Source organism: Salvelinus sp. IW2-2015, linkage group LG30, assembly GCF_002910315.2.
Source record: "Salvelinus sp. IW2-2015 linkage group LG30, ASM291031v2, whole genome shotgun sequence".
Taxonomy (NCBI): domain Eukaryota; kingdom Metazoa; phylum Chordata; class Actinopteri; order Salmoniformes; family Salmonidae; genus Salvelinus; species Salvelinus sp. IW2-2015.
In genome coordinates this window covers 21691892-21705804 of record NC_036869.1, presented here as the reverse complement: position 1 = coordinate 21705804, position 13913 = coordinate 21691892, and the positions used below count along the sequence as shown (strand labels likewise).

General features: G+C 41.8%; 1 protein-coding gene across 2 annotated transcripts; it reads right to left on the bottom strand.

Moving 5' to 3' along the window:
• Positions 1-4147: 4147 nt before the first annotated feature.
• LOC111955315 (probable thiopurine S-methyltransferase) lies at positions 4148-7233 on the bottom strand. 2 transcript variants are annotated; one of them, XM_023975518.2, is made up of 9 exons: positions 7136-7233; positions 6102-6218; positions 5854-5946; positions 5591-5723; positions 5139-5191; positions 4968-5042; positions 4770-4855; positions 4601-4645; positions 4148-4449 (listed from the first exon to the last, which is right to left on the bottom strand). In XM_023975518.2, the coding sequence occupies exons 2-9, from the start codon at positions 6197-6199 to the stop codon at positions 4331-4333; spliced, it is 702 nt and encodes a 233-aa protein (XP_023831286.1). In that variant the 5' UTR covers positions 6200-6218; positions 7136-7233; the 3' UTR covers positions 4148-4330. The 2 variants fall into 2 exon arrangements, with proteins under 2 accessions (XP_023831286.1, XP_023831285.1); XM_023975517.2 differs by having other exon boundaries at positions 7052-7146.
• Between the last annotated feature and the right edge of the window lie 6680 nt (positions 7234-13913).

The window sequence follows — 13913 nt, the reverse complement described above, 5'->3', positions numbered from 1 at the left end:
AAGAGGTATCGGCAGTCCTTGTCCATGGACGACATGATCAGTGCTGCATACCTGTTACATAACTTGTGTCAAAACAATCTGTGCTTTCTTGTTGAATCTCAGAGGGATGTCCAGTTCACGTGGTCTTACTTTTCTTTGTCCCGTGGCTTGATGGCCACCAAGGAGCCTCTGTGGCTCAATGGCACTTAAAAAACGAACGTTTATAGTTTTAGAAAAATATTATTTTACATAAAAAACGCGGGGAAATGGGTTACTATTCAAATTATCTTTACCTGGAGAATTTGTATTGGTCACACTGTTACTAGGATATCCATCTGAACTTTTCAGTTAAGGCATAATCAATATGATCCACAAAAGGAGTAGATGGAAGGATGGACACGCAAACGAGATTGGCCCTCGGGATGCGAACCGAAGTGCGCGGTCTTCTTCATACCTTGTAAACCTTGGCACCAGGTATTGCTGGGACCACTTCTTCACTGTAGATCAACTTCTCAGCTATATCCACACCAACGATCGAGTGTCCCATATCTGCAAGCCTGCGTATCAACAGGTAGGAGAAGATAATTCAGGCATGTACAAGTTCTTTCTAAATAAAATAAAAAACGAACATGTCTATGGTTATAGAAGTGTAATATTATGTTTTTTTGTGTGTGTTGAATTTCCGCAACCTACCATTTCATATCAACAGCTTTCYCACATRGTGGGAAGAAAAACCGGACTCCCTTCCGTCCACAGAGAACCTTGTCAATATAGCTCTCCAACATCCTATTACATAAGAAAAATGAGCAATGTTGTACCACTGAAAAAGACAGTGAAAGGCATCTCAGTCATTTCACACAATAAGCCTATTCAGATGACAGACACATCTTTAATTATTACACTCTGCAATTCTTTGAGAACTACAGATAGAGATTCAGTAATATGAAAAGAAAAGTAAGTACTGAAAACCAATCTCTCCCTCTTTCCAACCTTGCTCCCATTCTCCCAGAGTCCTGACTCGATACGCCTGAGCTTCCATTCTGTAATACCTTCCACCCGCTCAGACAGCAAGAAAATAACAACACAAATCTAAAGGGGTGGATGAGAATATGTACATGTAAGTATATGGATGAGCGATGGCCGAGCGGCATAGGCAAGGTGCAATAGATGGTATAAAATACAGTATATACATGTGATATGAGTAATGTATGATATGTAAACATTATTAAAGTGGCATTATTTAGGAGTGGCATTGTATAAAGTGTCTAGTGATCCATTGATTAAAGTGGCCAGTGATTGGGTCTCAATGCAGGCAGCAGCCTCTCTGAGTTAGTGATTGCTGTTTAGCAGTCTGATGGCCTTGAGATAGAAGCTGTTTTTCAGTCTCTGGGTCCCAGCTTTGCTGCACCGGTACTGACCTCGCCTTCTGGATGGTAGCGGTGTGAACAGGCAGTGGCTCGGGTGGTTGATGTCCTTGATGATCTTTTGCACTATCCATCCAAACACATACAGGCAGCTATAAATAATGAGTCATCCAGAGGCCATTAACCCATAAAATATAATTTCTTCCTTCATAGTGACAAATCAAATATTGTATGTGTGAAGCTGGATGATAGTACCATTGACATAAGTCATAAGTAGATGTATACATGACGAATTCAAGAGCAGAGAAGTATATGTAGCCAGTGATGTATATGCATTTGGAAAGTATTCATGCCCCTTCCCTTTTTCCGTATTTTGTTACGTTACAGCTTTATTCTAAAATGGATTAAATAAAAAATGTCCTTATCAATCTACACACAATAYCCCATAATGACAAAGTGAAAACAGGTTGTTAGACATTTTTGCAAATGTATTAAAAATAGAAAACATAAATACCTTATTCACATAAGTACTCAGACCCTTTGATATGAGACTTGAAATTGAACTCAGGTGCCGTTTCCATTGATCATCCCTGAGATGTTTCTACAACCTGATTGCAGTCCACCTGTGGTACATTCAATTGATTGGACATGATTTGGAAAGGCACACACCTGTCCATTTAAGGTCCGAAAGTTGACAGTGCATGTCAGAGCGAAAACCAAGCCATGAGGTTGAAAGAATTGTCCATAGAGCTCAGAGACAGGATTGTGTCGAGGCACAGATCTGGGGAAGGGTACCAAAGAAATTCTGGAGCATTGAAGGTCCCCAAGAACACAGTGGCCTCCATCATTCTTACTTGGAAGAAGTTTGGAACCACCAAGACTCTTTCTAGAGCTGGCCACCAGGCCAAACTGAGCAATTGGGGGAGAAGGGCCTTGGTCAGGGAGGTGACCAAGAACGYAATGGCCACTCTGACAGAGCTCCAGAGTTCCTCRTTGGAGTTGGGAGAACCTTCCAGAAGGACAACAATCTCTGCAGCACTCCACCAATCAGGCCTTTTTGGTAGAGTGGCCAGACGGAAGCCACTCCTCAGTAAAAAGCACGATAGCCCGCTTGGATTTTGATGAAACCAAGATTGATCTCTTTGGCCTGAATGCCAAGCATCACATCTGGAGGAAACCTGGCACTATCCCTACGGTGAAGCATGGTGATGGCAGCATCATGCTGACAAGTCAAGGATCATATCACCTGCACCTTACCTGTCACACTAGACCCACCGCAATTTGCATACCGCCCCAATAGGTCCACAGACGATGCAATCGCCATCACACTGCACACTGCCCTATCTCATCTGGACAAGAGGAATACCTATGTAAGAATGCTGTTCATTGACTACAGCTCAGCATTCAACACCATAGTACCCTCCAAGCTCATCATTAAGCTTGAGGCCCTGGGTCTCATCCCCGCTCTGTGCGATTGGGTCCTGGACTTCGTGACGGGCCGCCCCCAGGTGGTGAAGGTAAGAAACAACATCTTCACTCCAATGATCAACTGGGGCCCCACAAGGGTGCATACTCAGCCCCCTCCTGTACCCTCTGTTCACTAATGACTGGGTGGCCATGCACGCCTCCAACTCAATCAAGTTTGCAGACGACACAACAGTGTGATCACCAACAACGACGAGATAGCCTATAGGGAGGTGAGGGCACTTGAAGTGTGGTGTCTGGAAAACAACCTCTAACTCAACGTCAACAAAGGAGATGATCGTGGACTTTAGGAAACAGCCACATCGTCGGGACAGCAGTGGAGAAGGTGGAAAGTTAAGTTCCTCGGCATACACATCACGGACAAACTGAAATGGTCCACCCACACAGACAGTGTGGTGAAGAAGGCACAACAGCGCCTCTTCAACCTCAGGGGTCTGTAGAAATGTGGCTTGTCACCTAAAACCCACAAACTTTTACAGATGCACAATTGAGAGCATCCTGTCGGGCTCTATCACCACCCGGTACGGCAACTGCACCGCCCACAACCGCAGGGCTCTCCAGAGGGTGATGCAGTCTGCACAACACATCACCAGGGGCAAATTATCTGCCCTCCAGGACACCTACAGCACCAGATGTCACGGGAAGGCCAAAAAGATCATCAAGGACAACCACCCGAGCCACTGTCTGTTCACCCCACTATCAYCCAGAAGGTGAGGTCAGTATAGGTGCATCAAAGCTGGGACAGAGAGACTGAAAAATTGTTTCCATCTTAAGGACATCAGACTGTTAAACAGCTATCACTAACACAGAGGCTGCTGCYTACATACAGACTTGAAATCATTGGCCACTCTAACAAATGGATCATTAGCAAAAATGTCTACAAACTTGTTTTTGCTTTGTCATCATGGGGTATTGTGTGTAAATTGATGAGGGGAAAAATGATTTAATACATTTTGGAATAAGGCTGTAACGTAACAGAATGTAAAAAAAAGTAAAGGGGTCTGAATACTTTCCGAATGCACTGTATATAATGTRGTTAAACATGATTTTGCCAGAGGGAAATCGGCTGAACAAGCTGTCTCAGCAGTTATTTAAATTGTATCATCATTCATTAACTACTGATCCCATACAGCGGCAATACAAAATGGCTACTCATTCTTAATTACAGCTACTACTATTACATTCAGGTAGAGATTTAGGAACCGTTTTTACATTTATTTTTCCCTAAACAAAAACTAAATCCTGGATCAGTTATGTTACAAGTCTGGAAATGTATGACTTTTACAATACTGTGTTTACTAATGAGTAAAGAACATGGGTTTATTTATATAAAAAAGTATTTATTGACATTTCTTCATTCCATCACAAGTAAAAATGATTCACCCAATTCAAGTCACATCATGCCACTAAAAAGCTGAAGACAAGCCACTGAGAGTATTTTTTTTCAATATGTCAGTATTTGAAACCTAAAGAAGAGTCATCACTGGTTGATGAAATGTTCCTCAGTTGTTCTTTAGAGTGATGAGATGCACTTTTTCTGTGAARAAGTCCATGCCCCGAGCCTTCTCTCGGTCTGTGAGGGCATCCAGTGACTGCAGCAACTCTATATCACAGCTCTTCCCTGGAATTAAAAACACAATCACACATGGAAACAAATCCTCCCCAAAGATGTACATATCACATTTTTTGTGATTTTTTGTAGTTTGATCTGAAAAATCAAATACTGACAGAATTACAATCACAGAGACAATCTCCGCCATAAAATAACGTACCAAATAGACTTTGCACTTGCTCGTCGGGCACAAAAAAAGGAGGGCCTAAAGACAAAGGGGTAGTCATTTTAACTCTGATGTACTTAAAGTGACACGCAAGTACTCTGCGGTCTAATACAAATAGCATATCATCGTTAGCTACAATGCTAGCTACGGGAAAAGTTGTTACCTTTGTATACTTCTGGGTTGTAGAGCAGAGTGTCCAAGAGGTATCGGCAGTCCTTGTCCATTAACGATGTGATCAGAGCAGCATACCTGTTACATACAGAAGCGACAGAGGTTTGCCATCAGCCAAAGACTCTGCCATCATGTCATGCTCTGTTCTCATGTTGACTTTCAGAGGAAAGTGACGTTCATGTGGTCATACTTCTGTCTGTCCCGTGGGTTGATGGCCACCAAGGAGCCTCGGTCCCAAATCCCTCCAAACTGACCCTCAATGGCACTGTTACACAAAGTGAGAGGATGTCATACTGTAAATGGCCCCCTCCTGCTGACCCAGTCAAGAGAGAAAATGTATTGATATAGTTTAGACTCTYACCTGGAGAAATTGTATAGATCACATTGGTACAAGGAGATATTTCTCTCTGAGCTCTGTGGAAGAAAAGCACATGAACCACACAAGTTAAACGCACTGCAACGTTAGCTCTTTCTCTAATGGGACATGACTGTGCACACTGGCAGCGTAGTCTTAAAATAATTCTATAAACTCCTTTCACAAACACCAATCATTATCGATGCTGGATCTGTAGCTGGTATGAATCAAATCCGAGACTTTGAACTTCTAGGGTAAGAATGTGTTGCTTCCCCTATATGCCACCACAGCAATTGTTTGTTTTTATGCATAGACGTATGCCCCATCCACAGGAAGAACCCCACACTGCCACCGCCGGTGAAAGACAATCCTCCGACACCTTGTAACATCTTATCTTCCACATACTCCTCCATGTAGCATCACAGCAGCCAACCGAGCAGCCCTCTGACACACAGTACCTTGTAAACCTTAGCCCCAGGTAATGCAGACACTGTCTCTTCACTGTAAGTCAGGTTACTCTCCTCAAAGAACTGCTTGATGGCCTTCTCTGCAATCTCCACCCCTACAACGGAATGGCCCATGTCAGCCAGCCTGGAATCGAACACATGGTAAAAGACAGTAAGGTCAAAGGTCATTTTTGGGATGTTAATGAATGAACTGTGACTTTCACTGGTTCATGTTAATTGAGAACACACGTTTGTTTGTGATGCACGTCACTTACCATTTCATGTCCAGAGCTTTCCCACATAGAGGGAAGAAGAACTTAACTCCCTTCCGCCCGTCGAGAACTTTGTCAATATTAATCTCCAGCATCCTATAAATATAATCAAATTCGTCATATGAAGTTTACCTTATGGGCCTAGGAATAACATGCTGGCAGAGACATGTTAAACAGACATCTATTTAATACAAGCACGAATTCACTCTTTAATCCACGTAATTTTAAAGGTACATAAAAGAGATCCTTACTTGTTTACGTGGGGCCGGTGCCAGCCTGTTTGGTCTTCCCGCCATCGTTCCTCCCACTCTCCCAGGGCCATCACTCTATCCGCCTGGGCTGACAACATTTTGTTTGTCTGACACCAACTATAGTTGGTCAGCGAGGGGGACAAAGAGAAAGGATAGGTGAAAATGACCTCTTTCACACAACTGAAATGATCCAGAGGGAGTTCACGGGTAGTAGTCTATGCACGTTCACAGTCACGCGCGTAAAAATGACGCGTGTAAAAACAGTCAATATGGACTGTGCCAGGCTAATTGTATAGAATTTTGCCATGTCATTGTGATTCATGATCATTACATGTGAAAGATATGGGGTGTGCACTTTGAGGCAAAAACTACACATAAGGTATGAAGACTTTGGGCTTTTCATATAAAAAGGGCTCTTTGTACACCTACCAATGTTTAGGCTAATTTGTCAATTGTTTGGGTCAGTCTGTTGTGATATTGTCCCTAAAGTGGATAACACTACTGAAGGGGCATGGAGTAGTCCAGACTCCAGACTGACCTAGTATTGGTCAATCATATGCTGATCAGCAAAAATGTTTATTGAGGTGTGTCAAAGACCAGTGTAGGCCTATTCATGAGCAGAATTGCCTCATTTGACACGGTGGCCTAAACATGATCCAAAGAACAGCGATCATTCAGGATAAACCATTTCACAGGCAACTTTATAGGAAATACAACAGCATGGATTTTGTAAAGGAACCTCCCCCTATAACACCGATCACCAGAGAATGAATTTCATAATCTTACGATTGTGTTATGCAAGTTTTTAGTAGGCCCAATTAGTAGTCCTGTAAACAGAGCACAAATTATATCGACTGCATTAGTTACTTTAGMAGTGTGTATTGAAAATAGGTTGCCGTGCGCAGTCTTTCTCTAAGCCAATTCCAATTTGACATAATGTATCAGCTTACCTCGGCTTCCCGCCAAGCATAAACATTAATCTGACGAACATAACTGAACTCGACTTGTACAACATGTTCACGGTCGTCGSTTACCTTCTCAAAAATGTTGATATCCTTTTATACGTGTTCTTCACCGAGACACAGCCAATGAGTTGCACTACTGGTGTGGGAGGAGCGTTTGTCAACACTGCTCTCCACGTGATCGGTAGCGGATGTTCATTTCAAAGGAGACTTTTTTTCCGCTCGACTTTCGTCCTCAGCCACGCAAAGGCTCCGTAGAGCAGAATACAAAATGTACCCTAGTACAATTTATTTGACAGTACTGTATCTCTTACTAGTTTAAATATGAAATCCTTGCTCGAATCCCTTAAAAAGGAACCATTCTGGAGAAGTCCTAACAATTATCGGCAACAGTTCATTTTAAGGAATCATGTAAATACACTGTAGCAGGTATTACAATTAATTGTAATAATTCAGTTACACTGTAATAACAACATGTAACTGGTGGTAATCGCAGTCTGTAATTACTGGGATGTAACAACGGAATGCTTGTTACCATGCTTGTTACAAATATTAAAGTTTCCCGAAAGCATCATAATACCCATATTTCAGCCYTCCCAGGTGGTAAGTGTTAGCCAATTGAAAACCGAACACCTCATTGACACAACTCTGCAATAGGGGCTCTGGAGTCTGATGCCCAGGCCCAATGGCAAAAACGGGTTCACATGAAAAACGACTTTAAATTMTTACATCTTTAAAATTACTTTAAGCATCAATATAACAATTTTAGACACATTAATAAAATGGTGAGATGGTAATGCTAGATAGTGCTTATCRAATTGTAAACCTATTAAGATTGGTTGTATAATGGTTTATAAATGCACTTAAAATGGTCAAAGACAAACTCTTATTCCATCATTTAACCCTACAAGAGTTTCACTGTTTAGGAACAGTCTCCCTTTTGGAAGCATCCTTTCAAGATCTGCCCATCTGCACAACACGCTCAAAATAACGGCAAACTACAACGTGCCCACGTATACTGACATTATGTTACAGTGTGAAATAATGGGGYCGAGAAGAAGGTCAGTGTGCAGAATCAAGACATGAAAGTGTCAAAAATGTAAACACAGGAGAGAGAAMGTTTTCTCCAGTGTGCCAGTGGCCATCGTAGGTGAGCAATTGCCCGCTGAAGTCGGTTACAACGCCAAACCGCAATCAGTTCAAGACCCTGGTGAGGGAAATGAGCACGCAGATGAGCTTCCCTTAGACAACTTCCTTTGGTTGTTTCCTCAGCTGTCTGGGTGGCTAGTGTCAGATGATCCTGCAGGTGAAGAAGCCGGATGTGGAGGTCCTGGGCTGGCGTGGTTACACGTGGTGAGGCTGGGTGGACGTACTGTCAAATTCTCTAAAACGATGTTGGAGGCTGCTTAATGTAGAGAAATGAACACTTCATTTTTTGGGGAACAGCTCTGGTGGACATTCCTGCAGTCAGCATGCCAATTGCACACTCCCTCAATACATTTATGGCAATGTGTTGTATGACAAAACTGCACATTTTAAAGTAGCCTTTAATTGTCCCCCAACACAAGGTGCATCTGTGTAATGATCATCCTGTTTAATCAACTTCTTGATTAAATTGGCAAAGGACAAATGCTCAGAAACAGGGATGTAAACAAATGTATGCACAAAATGTGAGATTAGTAAACTTTTTTTGAGCATGGACATTTTCTGGGATATTTTATTACCGCTCATGAAACATTGGACCCACGCTTTACCCGTTGCGTTTATAATTTTGTTCAGTATAGTTAAACACTAGCTAACATATTAGTGTTAGCTAGCAGATTTATTGCTAGCTGGATAACAAAACAACTAGCTAGCTAGCAAGCTAGCTAGGCCTAATGAGCTATACACCTAAACTACAGTGCATTCGGAAAGTATTCGGACCCCTTGACTTTTTTAACTTTTTATTTTGTTAAGTTACAGCCTTATTCTAAAATTGATTAAATACAATGTTTTCCTCATACATCTACACACAATACTCCTTGATGACGAAGCAAAAACAGGTTTTTAGACATTTTTGCWAAAAAAATATTTAAAAAATACAGAAATTCCTTATTTATCTAAGTATTCAGACCCTTTGCTACAAGACTCAAAATTTAGCTATGGTGCATCCTGTTTCCAATGAATATCCTTGAGATGTTTCTTCAACTTGATTGGAGTCCACCTGTGGTAAATTAAACTGATTGGACATGATTTGGAAAAGCACACACCTGTTGACAGTGCATGTCAGAACAAAAACCAAGCCATGAGGTCGAAGGAATTGTCTGTAGAACTCCGAGACAGGATTGTGTCAAAGCACAGATCTGGGGAAGGATATCAAAACATTTCTGCAACATTGAAGATCCCCAAGAACACGGTGGCCTCCATCAATCTTAAATGGAAGAAGTTTGGAACTACCAAGACTCTTCCTAGAGCTGGCTGCCTGGTGACACTGAGCAATCGTGGAAGAAGGGCCTTGGTCAGGGAGGTGACCAAGAACCCGATGGTCACTCTGACAGAGCTCCAGAGTTGATCTGTCGAGATAAAAGAACCTCCCAGAAGGAAAACCATCTCTGCAGCACTCCACCAATCAGGCCTTTATGGTAGAGTGGCCAGACGGTTAGCCACTCCTCAGTAAAAGGCACATCACAGCCCGCATGGAGTTTTCCAAAAGGCACCTCTGGTCTGATGAAACCAAGATGGAACTTGTTGGCCTGAATGCCAAGCATCACATCTAGAGGAAACCTGGCACCATCCCTACGGTGAAGCATGGTGGTGGCAGCATCATGCTGTGGGGATGTTTATCAGCGGCAGGGACTGGAAGACTAGTCAGAATCGAGGGAAAGATGAACGGAGCAAAGTACAGAGAGATCCTTGATGAAAACCTGCTCCAGAGCGCTCAGGATCTCAGACTGGGGCAAAGGTTCCCCTTCCAACAGGACAACGACCCTAAGCACACAGCCAAGACAACGCAGCAGTGGCTTCGGGACAAGTCTCTGAATGTCATTGAGGGGCCTAGCCAGAGCACGGACCTGAACCAGATCGAACATCTCTGGAGAGACCTGATCATGGCTGTGCAGTAACGATCCCTTTCAAACCTGACCGAGCTTGAGAGGATCTGCAGAGAAGAATGGGAGAAACTCCCCAAATACAGGTGTGCCAAGCTTGTAGCGTCATACACAAGACGATTTGAGGCTGTAGTTGCTGCCAAAGGTGCTTCAACAAAGTACTGAGTAAAGGGCCTGAATACTTATGTAAATTTAATATTTACATCTATTATTTTTTATACATTTGCACACAAAACAAAATATACTGGTTTTGGTTTGTCATTATGGGGTATTGTAGGTTGAATAAGTGTCACGCCCTGACCATAGATTGCTTTGTATGTTTCTATGTTTTGTTTGGTTAGGGTGTGATGTGGGTGGGCATTCTATGTTGTATGTCTATTTCTGTGTTTGGCCTGGTGTGGTTCCCAATCAGAGGCAGCTGTCTATCGTTGTCTCTGATTGGGAGCTATACTTAGGTAGCCTGTTTTACATTGTGTGTTGAGGGTGATTGTTTTCTGTTTGTGTGTATTGCTTGCATAACTGTTTCGTTTTCGTTCTCGCTCTTTATTATTTTTTGTCAATTCAGTGTTCAGTTTATTTTGTTTATTAAAATGAACACGTACCACGCTGCACCTTGGTCCTCCTCTCCTTCCACCAACGAGAATTGTTACAATAAGATATATTTTTAGGTCTCAGACTCCAGGATGGGAAAAAGCTTACAGGAAAGAAACAGAGTTGTCTAAGACAGAGTTGGCAATTTCCATTGTTACTTGTAATGTCAAAAAGGGAAGAAAAAGACAATCCCATTTTTCTAAATGAGCTATCTAAGCTACTTACCATACTATAGGCTAAATATTTGAGACATCACTAGAATAGTTATTTGTATGTTATTGAGAAAGCCTATTTATCTTTGTTTAATCCAATTAATCTATCTATTAATCTAACAATAAAATGTTGCAATAAAGTTGACTAAAGTAGAAGCTCATCTTTTATTTGTAAGTATTTTTACTTGGTAATGAGTAATAAGTAATAAGATAGAAATTGCTCAAAGGTAACTATAAAGTTACACTTCACTTTAACACTTTAAATAGCAAAATCCTGTGTAACAACTAGCGACAACCTTRTACTTATGCAGATATTACAGATATGTACTCTAAGGTGTTGTGAAGGAAATTTTACTTTGTGTATATTGTCTTTGGTGTCATAAACAATCCTTGGTTCCTGCCCATGTCTGGTAGAGATATGAGGGGGGGCCATCATGACCTCCTCGTTTAGACTATTTGTCAGAACGCCCAGAATATGTTCTATAAATTAAGACAGGAGACGGTGCCAGACACATGGAACCAGCCCTATGAACTATGCATGCCTATGTAACGTGTCTGTAACCAGTATATAAGGGAACTAACCGGGACTGCTCCGTTAGAGCTCCTGACAGACTTGTACTTATGGTGCATTGAGTTGGTTGGAACCTCTCCAGCGCGCTGATAATAAACAATGATTATTTTAAGATTGACTTTCAGTGTCCCTGTGTAAGAATTTCCACGACAGTGTATTMGTGTCTTTATTTTCTCACTTGGATGGCGCTTTCAGAAGCTTAAGATTAGATTGTCACAATGGGTAATGTACTTTGTAGGTACACAATAATGACAAGAATGTACACCTCAAGATATGTCATTTTAACTAGCTAAATCCTGTGTAACACCTAGTAATAACAATGTACGTATGCAGATATTACATGTACTCTGTGCACTAGTGTGTTTATTTTCTCACTTGGATGGTGCTTCCAGAAGCCTTAAAATAATGGCCAGGTTGTCAGGATGGGTGATGTACTATAAAAGTACACATTCATTTCAAGTAAGTACCACTCAATATACACTTCATTTTAACTATCTAAATCCTGTGTAACACCTAGTATTTACATTGTACTTCTGTAGATATTGCATGTACCCTGTGGTGTATTTGTGGTTGTATTGTCTCACTTGGATGGCAAGAGGTTCAGGTTGTCATAATGAGTAATGTATTTAATTTGTAATTAAATAATGTAATTAATTTTTTTGTTATAATCTGGGATGACACCCATATGTCGAACCCAGTCAGTGAGGTTGACCTACACAATATATACAAACGTATGTGGACACCCATACAAATGAGTGGATTTGGCTATTTCAGCCACACCCGTTGCCGACAGGTGTATAAAATTGAGTACACAGCCAAGCAATCTCCATAGACAAATATTGGCAGTAGAATGGCCTTACTGAAGAGCTCAGTGACTTCCAAGTGGCACCGTCATAGGATGCCACCTTTCCAACAAGTCAGTGCGTCAAATTTCTGCCCTGCTAAATCTGCCCCGATCAACTGTAAGTGGAAATGTCTAGGAGCAACAACGGCTCAGCCGCGAAGTGGTAGGCCACACAAGCTYAGAGAACGGGACCGGCGAGTGCTGAAGTGCGTAGCCCGTAAAAATTGTCTGTCCTCAGTTACAACACTCACTACCTGTAAGGAACTACCCTGGAGAATAGAAGTAGGTACGCGGAGTTGACATTTAATTTGGAACGGACAACTCTCCTTCCAGACTCACATTAAGCATCTCCAATCCAAAATGAAATCTAGAATCAGCTTCCTATTTCGCAACAAAGCCTCCTTCACTCATGCTGCCAAACATACCCTCGTCAAACGGACTATCCTACCGATCCTTGACTTCTGCGATGTCATTTACAAAATACCCTCCAACACTCTACTCAGCAAACTGGATGTAGTCTATCACAGTGCCATCCGTTTTGTCACCAAAGCCCGATATACTACCCACCACTACGACCTGTATGTTCTCGTTGGCTGGCCCTCACTACATATTCGTCGCCCAACCCACTGGCAAAAGGTCATCTATAAGTCTTTGCTAGGTAAAGCCCCACATTATCTCAGCTCACTGGTCACCATAGCAACACCCACCCGTAGCACGCGCTCCAGCAGGTATATTTCACTGGTCATCCCCAAAGCCAACACTTCCTTTGGCCACCTTTCCTTCCAGTTCTCTGCTGCCAATGACTGGAACGAATTGCAAAAATCACTGATGCTGGAGTCTTATATCTCCCTCTCTAACTTTAAGCATCAGCTGTCAGAGCAGCTTACCGATCACTGTACCTGTACACAGCCCATCTGTAAATAGCTCACCCAACTACCTCATCCCCATAGTGTTATTTATCCTCTTGCTCTTTTGCACCCCAGTATCTCTACTTGCACATTCATCCTCTGCACATCTATTACTCCAGTATTAATGCTAAATTGTAATTATTTCGCCTCTGTGGCCTATTTATTGCCTACCTCCCTACTCTTCTACATTTGTACACACTGTACATAGATTTTTCTATTGTGTTATTGACTGTACGTTTGTTTATGTGTAACTCTGTGTTGTTGCTTTTGTCGCACTGCTTTGCTTTATCTTGGCCAGGTCGCAGTTGTAAATGAGAACTTGTTCTCAACTGGCCTACCTGGTTAAATAAAGGTGGAATAAAAAATAAACAAATAAAATAGTTTATGTAAATATAGGTTTTTGCCTTCTTGCAATTTATTCACTGTACATATGGACATACTGGACTCCTTCATTGTAAAAAAAAMAAAACATTCTGCACTTGAAAACTACCTTCCTACACCTCCCTTGGCTACTAAGGTCATGCTATTTTACGGAATGCAACTGAGAAAATGTATGTTTTTTTCCCCCATTCTTACACTGACACTTATCTAATGAGGAGCGTGTCTCATACGCTTTCAGATCATCAATTATGTATTAA